The following is a 10,888-nucleotide window of genomic DNA, read 5'->3' as shown; positions in this document are numbered from 1 at the left end:
TCTGAATAAGGGTAATGACTGATGGAACTGCAGCGTGCAGAACGAAATGTCAGAGCAGGGTTAAGAGGCAGTAGAATATACGATTCTGCTAGCAAACTATTCCAGAATGGCATTCATAAGGACAAATGTAGAATCACATCACTTACCGGTAAATTCTGCCTCCAACAGTGGTGTGGGCAAATGTTGCATGTACTTAAAACTTGGTTGCAGTTGGGAATGTATATTAAAAGGGTAAATCAAAGGCCACATGGAAGATGAGATATAAGAAAGGAACGGACAACTGCAATATGTATTCATCCTATGTTGTGGGGGCAGCAAGGAGGAATGGGCATATAACTGAAAGAAGCATGAGACCTTTGGTTGGATGAGATTGGTAGGGTTGGAGAAGCAGAGGTCATAGGTGGAGATTTAGGGAGAAGCCAGGGTCAAGAGCTTGGTGTGGTCAAAGTGGTGGGTAGCTTTTAAAGTTAATAACAGGACACACACACATAGCAGATAAGTATGAGAAGTCAGAAGTGGTTTGAAGAGGGTGTTTTATTGCAATAGAGATGAAATACATTTGGATGTCGAATTTTGGATAGAGGTAAGAATTGAAGAATGAAAGAGGAAGGCTAGAGAAGAGAAGCTGGCAATGGTAAGGGCATGAAATAATCTAGCATGAACTAAAAGGGACAGAAGAGAATGGGTGTATTTATAAAAGAGAATTAGCAAAACTTGGCAATGGGACGAATGTTAAGAGCAAAGGAAAAGAAAAAATAACCTATGAAGTCTAGGCTGTGTCCCTTATCAGTAAGGCAAATAGTGCTGTCAACAGGCATGAGAGGAACTGAGGAGAAGAAGACTTGGAAAGAAAGATCCACATCCATGCAGATAAGAATAAAATGAAGGCACAAATTTCAAACTCTATTATTTTTCTTATTGTCGTGCTTTTTCATTTCACAATACTATCTTTTCTCATAAATTAGCTGAGTCACTGATCTTTAACATCTCATTGGTCGGAAGAATGATTTATACATTACTAAAGGGTATGTCACTGTACAATTTAGAAAGGAGATGGGGGATTTTATGTTTGAATGCTTTCTGTGCACAGGAAACTAACAAGATTGGGAGATGGCTTGTAAAAATGCTTGCATCCTTCCTGAACTAACCTTCAAGCTACCCAGAAGACATACTTTAGCATGAACATGCACATAGAGTGGTGCTTTCAGTAGAAAAAGATAAGAAATATTTTCCATTTATACATCTAAACCTAGCAAATGAAAGGCAGCACATACCAATTACCTTCTCTTTTCTGGTAGATATTGTCAGCCAGTACACAGCTGCTGTCCTTTTTTATTTTGGTATGTATATATTAACTGATGACTCACCAAATAATTCCAGCCCAGGAAGCCAGCTGCTCTACAGAAATAAACCTTAATTAAACAGAAAGCTGACCAGTAGGGATGTCCCTGGAATGTCACTGTGTCCTAGAAAGACATCCTCATAAGGGTGGAAAAAAGACAGGGTTGGACTGTATTCCAAATATTAGTCTGAAGCTCAACACAGCAATGAATAGTGCTGTGTGTATGTGTGTATTTAAGTGTAAGTCAGAGGAGTTAGAATGTTGGGCTTAATAGGGTTGCCATACTGTATTTCAAGAAGTAAAAATCCAGACACCCCCAGACACTCTAGGACAAACCACTGCCTTCCAGAAACACCCCCCCCCCATATCACTACATCCTGGTAAGGTCTGGGGAAATCCCAGACGCATAGCAGCCCTGAGGCTTGACAAATACCCCCCTACTAGCAAGCCACACAGCATCTCTTAACTCACTGGCAAGCCAATGGGTACACAACAGGACCTAGGAGGGCTACCTGTGCAACTTTGCAACTGTACTGAATCACCATTTTGGTTCAAATTTGGCTTGCAACTCCATTTTCCCCAACCAGTTCATAGAGTCCAAGGTCCCTTGCCCCCCCAATAAAATATTTGAGCCCCCCCCCCGCTGATGGGCATTGCTATGCATTTGGTGTGCATGTGATCCATTATGCAGGGCGAGGTTTACCTGCCCCTCCCCAAATATTTTATTCAAGCTGGCACCCCTGAGTCCATTTAATGGTGGGTTTGACTGAGGCACACCATACATATGACCTTCCAATTAAAATACAGTAAAAAATATACACATGCACTTTATAGTTCTACATATTTATCCAGCACAAGTGCGGACCTAAATGCTGGAGACCTCAAATAGCAACCAAGCCACTCCTTTAAAATACGGCCTCCCATAGCTGCCAAGTTTTCCCTTTTCTCGCGAGGAAGCCTATTCAGCATAAGGGAAAATCCCTGAAAAAAAGGGATAACTTGGCAGCTATGGGCGGCCTCCCCACACGAAACGCGTGAACCAGAAGGAAAGGGGAGAAAAGGGTCACTGCTCCCGTTTCCCTCAAAGGCAGTGAGCCGCCCTTTCGCAGGCGCCGCCCTGCCAAGAGGCGCGCGCTCTTTCCTGGCGGGCGCTTGCTACCACCCCGCCATTTCAGCAGGCAGCGGCGAGCACGGAGGCCTCCGGAGGGGGCGGGGCCTGCGACTCCGAGGGCGGGGCGAGTCTTAGCGGCTGGCCTCTTTCTCCCCGGGGCTCTGCGGAGGGATGGAGGAGGCTCTGCGGCGGGAGCTGGGCACTTCGGCGCTCCGGCCTACGGGCCACTCGGGGGGCGGCTGCATTAGCCACGGCGAGAGTTTCCACACCGACCACGAGCGCGTCTTCGTGAAAAGCAACTCCCGCGCAGAGGTGGGGGAAAGAACCGGGGGGGGGGGAAGCACCGGCGGGTAATGCTACTCCCGGTGGGGAAGGCGGGTGTGGGTGATGGGGAGTGAAGTGAAAAAGGGTCGAATAAAAGCCGTGCAGCCAGAAGGCGAATTGTTGTTTACTCCCCATTGCTGAATAGCACTCCCATGTTGTTTGCTTTTTCTTTTTTTGCAAAGTGGCCTGACATAGGCGCAAATGCACAGAGCGAGCTCGAAACCCGTCACAGTGACGCGAGGACGAGGCTATGTTAATAGTTTATTTCTCCTGCCCTGCAGGCAGCTGTTTAAAAAAGCAATGGGGCCGCAGCCGAAAGAAAGCGCCTGGCCTGCAGACGAGCCAGAGACTAGTTGCGGTGCCCCTGGCTGCCTGTTCGTTGGCGGACTTGCTAAAGTCGGAGCTGGAGAGGGGCTTTCTCGCCATCCATCTCCGTGGGCCCCGCCACTGCAGCGAAGTGAAAGTTTACTTTTGAGGAAGTGTCTTAACACAGGAATCCCCCAACTCGGCCCTCCAGATATTTTGGGACTACAATTCCTATCATCCCTGACTACTAGTCCTGTTAGCTAGGGATGATGGGAGTTGTAGTCCCAAAACATCTGGAGGGCCGAGTTGGGGGATGCCTGGTCTAACAGGACATCTTGGCAGGGCTTTAATCTGAGCCAGGGCCTTAGGAGCCCATTTAAAAAGCTACGGTTTTGTCTACACTGCGAAACATGTGAAATAGTAAATGAGAGTGCCGGTGATCACGTGCAGGGTGCCTTGTTTCCGCTAGGAAACCAGCTTGCCTAGGTAACAGGATTTGTGCTGGGCATTCTTTTTATGCCAGCTCTTCTGTCAGATAATGGCCACTTGCGAGGCGTGATTGGCAGAGCTTTTGATAGCTAGTGTTAATGAAGAAATGAGCAGACATGGCTTGGCAGTTTGCTAAATAATAGCTGCTGTGCTGTGTTGTGAATTATTCTCTGATTCAGTGCTGAAAGGGCGGATGTGCCCAGAAAGGGGCAAATGTGCTGTGTATGCAGGCTCCTAAGATTATTATTTTTCTTTTAAATCTGACATATGCTGGAAAGTTTTGTATGTGAAAGTGTTTACAGAAGTCCCCACCCTCTATTTTATCTTGACAGGCAAGGAGAATGTTTGATGGAGAAATGGCAAGTTTAACAGCTATCCTGCAAACGAAGACAGTGAAAGTTCCTAAACCTATAAAAGTTATTGATCTGCCAGCTGGTGGTACTCTGTTTGTGATGGAGCATTTGGATATGAGGGGTTTGAACAGGTAATCTCTCTCAATTTCTTGCTGCAATTTACTTGCACATTTGAGGAGGAAAATCAGTATCATGTAAACCACATTGAAGAAAACAAGTTAATACAAGTTAATCAGATTTACTATTCATTTATGCAATGACGTGAACTAGTTGGGTAACATTTTGGCCCATAAGTGTTTTATGAAGTCTTCTAAAGAGGAGAAAGAAGACCCAAGTGTTTATTCAAAAATGTTAAATTTATTATTGCTTTGCTTCAGTCTGAGCTGCAACCAGCATGCTGCTATGTATTCTAAATTAGGGTTGGGTTGGGGTATCTCCTTCAGCCTGATGGCTGCATTCCATAGGACTCAACCTTCCAGAGGTTGAATGCCAGTGGTGACTGGGGACAGAAGCAAAAGTGGGTAGAACCATGGATATGACGTTCAGGGTCGTGGCGTAGGCTATGTGCAAAACTCAGACAATTTCTCACCTCTCCATTTTTCCAGGTGGACAAGGGGCTTATCACAGTTCAAGAACTTTGCAGCCAGGCAAAAGCACATTAGAGTGTGGAGCAGGCCCTGTGATGGTTGTGGACTGGGAAGGTGCATGACAAGAGAGAGTCCAAATAGGGCCAAACAGAAAAGCCCAGAGCATTCTGCTCTAAATAATAAAGCTATAACTTTGTTTGGGATGGGAGGGTAAATTACCCTGATCTTACTGAACTTCCTTTATGAACTTTGGTACAGACAACATTTTCCAAGTTACTGTGTTGGCTCTTTAATATATTTGTTGAGATTTCAATGTTAATATATTAATTAATTATGTATGCATTTACTTGTGTATAGGATCTCATTGACTTTGAATGCATAGATTTACAGTCATAGTGTGTCATTTTAATTTTCTTGGGAACTTTCCCAATAGGTGAGTCTGCTGGAATGCTGGTAACAGCTTGACAGTCTTTTAATCTTTTATTTTGGAATGGAAACTTGGAGTTGATGCAATAAATCAATTTTATTGTAATCAAACAAATCAGTTTGGTTAGAAATTTATCAGTTTTGATATAGAACCCATATTACTTCAGAGACACACACTCAAAGCCAAATTGCACCTAAATCCTCCAGAACAGCTTCTCATCACGGGACATCTCACTAGACCAAAATTCCTCCTCTATTGCTGGCTGAGTTTCCAACAGGTCAAAAGTTTATGCTGATCGAGGCAACACATACTTCTTCTTTCAAGAACTCCAAACCTGGAGTTTGCATAGTTACTTGCCCAAAGTCCAAGGTAACTTAACACTGTATGGTAAACAAGCACATATTTGGGGTTCCATCACATGCAACACTGAGGCTTAGTGTTATAAGGGATCATAGTGTCTTGAATGCATGCAGTGAATGTGCTGAGGTGCTGGATGAGACAACTTTCTTTCTGTCCTTTAGAGATAGGTACCTCTTAAATTGCGGTTGGATAAAACATGTGCCCTCCCAGATGCTGTTTCATAGTGAAACCATCAATTTTTTGTTGCTTTGTAAAAGTTGTTTTTTTTTTTTACATCACTAGACATGCGGAAAAACTTGGAACACAGTTGGCTGATCTTCATCTTCACAATCAAAAACTTGGGGAGAAGCTGAAGAAAGATGCAAACACTGTTGGTAAAGTACCCAGCTGTCCATGACTTGCCAATGCCCCTAGCTGTTTTGCTCCAACTATAGCAGAACCCCTAGAAACTCTTCATTGCATCCATAAAGAGATATAAAAATGCCAACAAGATGGGGCAAGTCGCCCCCTCCTTGAAAATTCCTCCCCATGAAGTTGTTACAGTAAGTGTCACACTTTTAAACAACAAAATAGGTGCCGGTACTGCGTATCATTGAGTACCCCTTGAAAAAAAGCACTGGGCAGCTGCATTTGGCACCCAGGCTTGAGGTTTCTCACCCCTGATTCAGATCATGATTTTGTCTCCAGTTGTAGCAACTGCATGCTTCTCAGAATCTTACTTTACAGTATTTGTCGTAGCTGAAAACTGAAAACATAGAAACTTAGTTAGAACTACATGTTTTCCAGGTTTTTAAGGTTTTTAAGTTTATGGTTCTAATGCTAGTGGCAGCTGAGACCTGTGGGAATAGAGCGGTATATAAATTCAATTGATGATGATGATGATGATAATAATAATAATAATAATACAATCCATTCTATTTAGAATGGAGGTTTTTAAATCATAGCATAATATAGTTTCCTATGTTTAGAAAGCTATTCTGTTCAGAACAGATATTCACCACTTCTCTCTGTTTTAATAGGTAAAGGTGAAGAACAAACGGGGGTCCAGTTTGTGGAAAAATTCGGGTTCCACACTGTTACATGTTGTGGCTATCTTCCACAGGTATGATCTGAACTAATGGCTCTTCCGCATTGAACAAATCTTCCAGTTTTTTGTTTACTTCTAATTTTCCTTTAATTGGGAAAGTCTGAATTTGTTTGAATAAGAGGACTTTTAAATATTAATTCAGAGAACTGTAACTAGGTATGAAGATTCCAGGGCTATTGTCATAACTTTTGGTATTAGCAACCGATCTTCACCTTTCAGCTAACACAGCAGCAAATGTCGGTGTTACAGCTGCACCCAAGGGCGTACCCACCATGCGGCAAGTTAGGGCAGCTGCCCTACTCTAGAAGCAGGGCTGGTGGGCAGAGGCGGAGCACAGCCCGGCGGAGCGCGAGTTCGCCATTCCCGCCGCACCGCGCCGCACCCTCCCTCCAGCTCCCCGGCGCGCCCTCAGGCAAGGCCAAGCGCGGCGGGGAACCAGGGAGCGCGGCGCGGTGGGCGGGAACGCCGAACTCGCGCTCCGCTGGGCTGGGCTCCGCCTCCGCCCACCAGCCCTGCTGCTAGGGAGGAGCACAGCCCGAAGGAGCGCGAGTTCGCCGTTCCCGCCCGCCGCGCTGCGCCCTCCCTCCAGCTCCCCGTCGCGCCCTCTGGCAAGGCCAAGCGCGGCGGGGAACCAGAGAGCGCGGCGCGGCGGGCAGGAACGCTGAACTCGCGCTCCGCTGGGCTGGGCTCCGCCTCCGCCCACCAGCCCTGCTGCTAGGGAGGGGCACAGCCCGGCGGAGCGCGAGTTCGCTGTTCCCGCCCACTTTGTGGCCCCTCCCCTTCCGTGCCTTGGCCCCTCCCCTTGCCCCCCCTAGTTTTGATCCTGGGTACGCCCATGGCTGCACCCGTGAATGCCCCTGAAAACAACTGCTGTGCCTTACGCAATATCAAGAGTTGGTGTTAGTAACAGCTAATTAACACAGCAAGAGTCTTCTTTTTATATATAGAAGTGTAAAATTCCATATTTTTGTAAAGTCCGTAATAGTCTGTCAGTCTCATCCACAAACCATTTAAATCAGTTTCAGCACCAGAGAAGTAAGTATGTCTAGATGAGTCTCCATACAAATGGTATGGCTTAATTGGTTTATGAATTGCTTGTCTTATTTCCATCAAAGGGCCTTCTTTAAGGCATCCTCTCATAGAGCCAAACTGGCTGAATTTTTGACTACTTGCTTGTTTAGGTGAATGACTGGCAACAGGATTGGGTGACTTTCTTTGCCAGGCAACGAATTCAACCTCAGATGGACATGATTGAGAAGAACTCTGGAGACAGGGAAGCAAGAGAACTTTGGGCAAAACTCCAGGTAACGATGTCCCATGGGGACCATAGAGGGAATTGTCTCATTTGTAGAAGTGGGGTTGTTCTCAAATTTGTGTAAAGTTTCTGTAATACCTACACTGTCTGTGCAAATGTCATGATCCCCTTCTCCTCAGAACCTAATAAACTAGTGGAAAAGAGTCTTTTCACCAACCTCTCTCTGAGGTCTCTACTAATTGTGGAAGAACAATACCGTAGCACCACTGAAGAGACCTCATGTGGAAAGGACCAAATAATATTTGTGGGGAGAGGAGGAGCTATTTGAATATACAATAGTACATTTTAAAAACAATTAAAGACTAAAATAAGCATTCTCTTCATTGAAATAAACACTGATATCATGTGGCTATATAATGTAAGAAGGAATGTTTGAGAATTTTTTAAAATTTAAATACAAAAGGCTTAAAAATCTTCCTTAAGCCTTTTGATAAAGTAGTACCTCAGATATCTGGTTAAAATGCTAACAAGACTCTGGAAAATCCTGTTACAGTACTTCATTTTTGAATGTGATGTGCCCCCTACTGTTCATGTTACTTTAATTCAAGTCCTCTGCGCCTAGGTTGTCCACACCCATTGAAATTAGGTTTGTCTCTTTTTCTCTATACAGTATTGGGATTTGATGTGTCTACTGCTTAAAGCCACAAATTAGAACACCCCACCTCCTTACAATTAACTTTAGCAACTCCTGCTTTCTTTTTCAGCTGAAGATGCCCAGTTTGTTTGGCGATATGGAAATAGTTCCTGCTCTTCTACATGGGGATCTGTGGGGAGGAAATGTAGCTGAAGATGACTCTGGTCCAGTTATCTTTGACCCTGCAGCTTTCTATGGTCACTCTGAGTATGAGTTAGCAATTGCTGGGATGTTTGGTGGCTTTAGTGGTTCATTTTATTCTGCCTACCACAGCAAAATCCCCAAAGCACCAGGGTTTGATAAACGGCTCAAGCTGTACCAGCTATTTCACTATATGAACCATTGGAATCATTTTGGAGGAGGGTACAGAGGTTCATCTATCAATATAATGAGGAATTTGGTCAACTGAATTCCTACCTGTAGGTTTTATTTCCCTGTTTTGGAAAATATATACACATATACACGCACCATGGGGTTTCAACTGTGCTAATGTGTATATCCTGTAATAGAACCTGAGCTTCCACCCTCTTTCCACAGCTAAAGGCCAAGTCATCCTGTGCCCTGGGTTTGGTGTCCTATTCTTGCAGTTTATCAGAGAGTTGCCCAAGGAGGTAACAAACCTTTGATTTGCGTGAAAGAGGTTTTGCTTTGAGGTGGAAATTGATCTAGGGGGAAATTCCTGCTGTGCAAATAGTTTGGAATAAATTTTTAATGCCAAAGAGAGGGAGAAATCCAAGCAGCGCATTAGAACAAGTAGCAACCTGCTAGCTATGTTCATACATATACAGTCAAAGGAAAATTTACAGTCTTAGTCAATGGAAAGATTTTTTCTTGTCCTCCTACTTAGCTTTTGGTGACAGATACCAAAGGAATATAGCAGTCGTGTTCTAAATAGAACTGGAATTGGAAATAGATTTGGAAGCATATATTGAGTCTCTGGGGACTTCATTCCACGTGGGAAGATAAAGGGTTCCAGTCTAGGTGGCTTCAATAGTCCCCCCGTCCCCCGTCCCCAATTAGTATTGCAAGTTTGTCTTAGTACATCTGTAGCAATTGGACTGAACAAGTTTGTATGGACCACAGTTTATGGTAACCTGCTTCCATGCCATTAAGTTTCATCTATCAGCCTCCAGCTAGAGTCCATTGCTAGCCAGCATGATCTTGCCTCCCTGAATAATCTGCTGACTTGTAATGTGCTTCCAGTCCCTGGTGAACTAACTGGTCATTTATAGGCATATTTGGCTGTCTCATCAGACTTAGTTTCTTATGGCAGCTTGCTAGGTAGGCTCTATGCCTTTTAATTCATTCCTTAAGAGTTTCCTATGCTCCTCCTGAGTATTGGTAAAATGAAGTGAAATGCTTTCTGGCAGATAGTAATACAGTGAAAATGCACTCTCATTCAAGTGTTTCCCCTTACCCAATAGTTTGGGAATGCGACACACATTTTGAGGAAGGCATCATAACACTTAGACTGTTCTCCATTTTAGGACCACATTTTTGTGTAGGATTGCCAACTCCTTTTCCAACAGGGCTCTCATGATTTAAGTGTAAAATGACAGGCAAAGTCTTTCCTCAGTGCAACATCTTCCTGCTGGGAAAAGTTTGCTTTTTGATCTTTTACGTGTCCTACAGTTGTTAAGGCACAAGAACCTAGCCAGAAAAAAACTTGGCAACCCTAATTCTAACCAAAATGCTGTTGCAGCACATCCTCCTCAAAGTAATATTGCAGTAAAATTCTGTCTTACGTGATTCAGTTTCTTCACTAGCCTGGCAGTGACTTACAAGACCAAACAGATATTAAAATAGTTTACTTCTAGCATTAATTCTCTGTCCAGGTGGCAGCTGCCCTCATGTTGGTTGTGTGATGCAGGGTTAAATTGGAAATGGAGGAAGAGGCATATGTAAAAGTAGCATGCATAAGTTACTTAATTTTATTCTAGTATTCTTGTTTGGTGGTTTGGACTGGTACATGTTCACTGCAGGTATTGTCACAGTTCCTTTCTGGTTCATTGCTGGTACTCATGCCGAATACATGCAACTAGGTTCCCTCTTGTGGCCATTATGCATATCAGTTTCCTGTTCTCCTTACATACCGTAATTAATTCAGTTACAGCATTTTGTGAATTCTGCAAACTGATCCAGAGCTCCTAGGATATGTCTAATATTGGGATTAGGATGGAATTATACATATGAACAAACACTATGCCTAATATTACCAGGTGAGAGAGGCATTATTCTGAGAATGCATGCTCATGTCAAATACTGAATTGGCTTTTACTTAACATTCCTCTACAGTGTTTCCTGATATTTTTGAATTGGTTTTACACCAATTCTGGCTTTTACTTAACATTCCTCTACAGTGTTTCCTGATATTTTTGAATTGATTTTACACTAAAAACAAACAGATGTAAACTTATTTATTAATTTCAGCTGTGTGTGCACTACTTTTAGTAATAGTATCAGTGGCTGTTCTGGGTTTAAAGCAAAGCATTGCTCATGCGTGTAATTGGTAATCTTTCTGGGTTGTGTTGAATAAAATATTTTCTGGACTGA

General features: G+C 43.7%; 1 protein-coding gene across 1 annotated transcript; it reads left to right on the top strand.

The window, feature by feature from the left end:
- The first annotated feature begins 2,450 nt into the window (after positions 1-2,450).
- Positions 2,451-10,888, top strand: FN3KRP (fructosamine 3 kinase related protein). The gene is made up of 6 exons (XM_035104731.3): positions 2,451-2,765; positions 3,905-4,056; positions 5,582-5,673; positions 6,319-6,401; positions 7,568-7,690; positions 8,406-10,888. Exons 1-6 carry the CDS (start codon positions 2,625-2,627, stop codon positions 8,742-8,744), a joined length of 930 nt encoding a protein of 309 aa, XP_034960622.1. The 5' UTR covers positions 2,451-2,624; the 3' UTR covers positions 8,745-10,888.

The sequence above is a fragment of the Zootoca vivipara genome, chromosome 2, assembly GCF_965207765.1.
Source record: "Zootoca vivipara chromosome 2, rZooViv2.hap1.1, whole genome shotgun sequence".
In the NCBI taxonomy this organism is placed as follows: domain Eukaryota; kingdom Metazoa; phylum Chordata; class Lepidosauria; order Squamata; family Lacertidae; genus Zootoca; species Zootoca vivipara.
This window is presented reverse-complemented; position numbering and strand designations above follow the sequence as displayed.

What these genes read in the sequence shown, in the direction of transcription:
- FN3KRP (XM_035104731.3), top strand. Translation starts at nt 2,625, where the DNA reads ATGGAGGAGGCTCTGCGGCGGGAGCTGGGCACTTCGGCGCTCCGGCCT. An exon ending in GATATGAGGGGTTTGAACAG is followed by an intron (nt 4,057 to 5,581) that starts GTAATCTCTCTC and finishes TTACATCACTAG; the next exon opens with ACATGCGGAAAAACTTGGAA. An exon ending in GAAAGATGCAAACACTGTTG is followed by an intron (nt 5,674 to 6,318) that starts GTAAAGTACCCA and finishes CTGTTTTAATAG; the next exon opens with GTAAAGGTGAAGAACAAACG.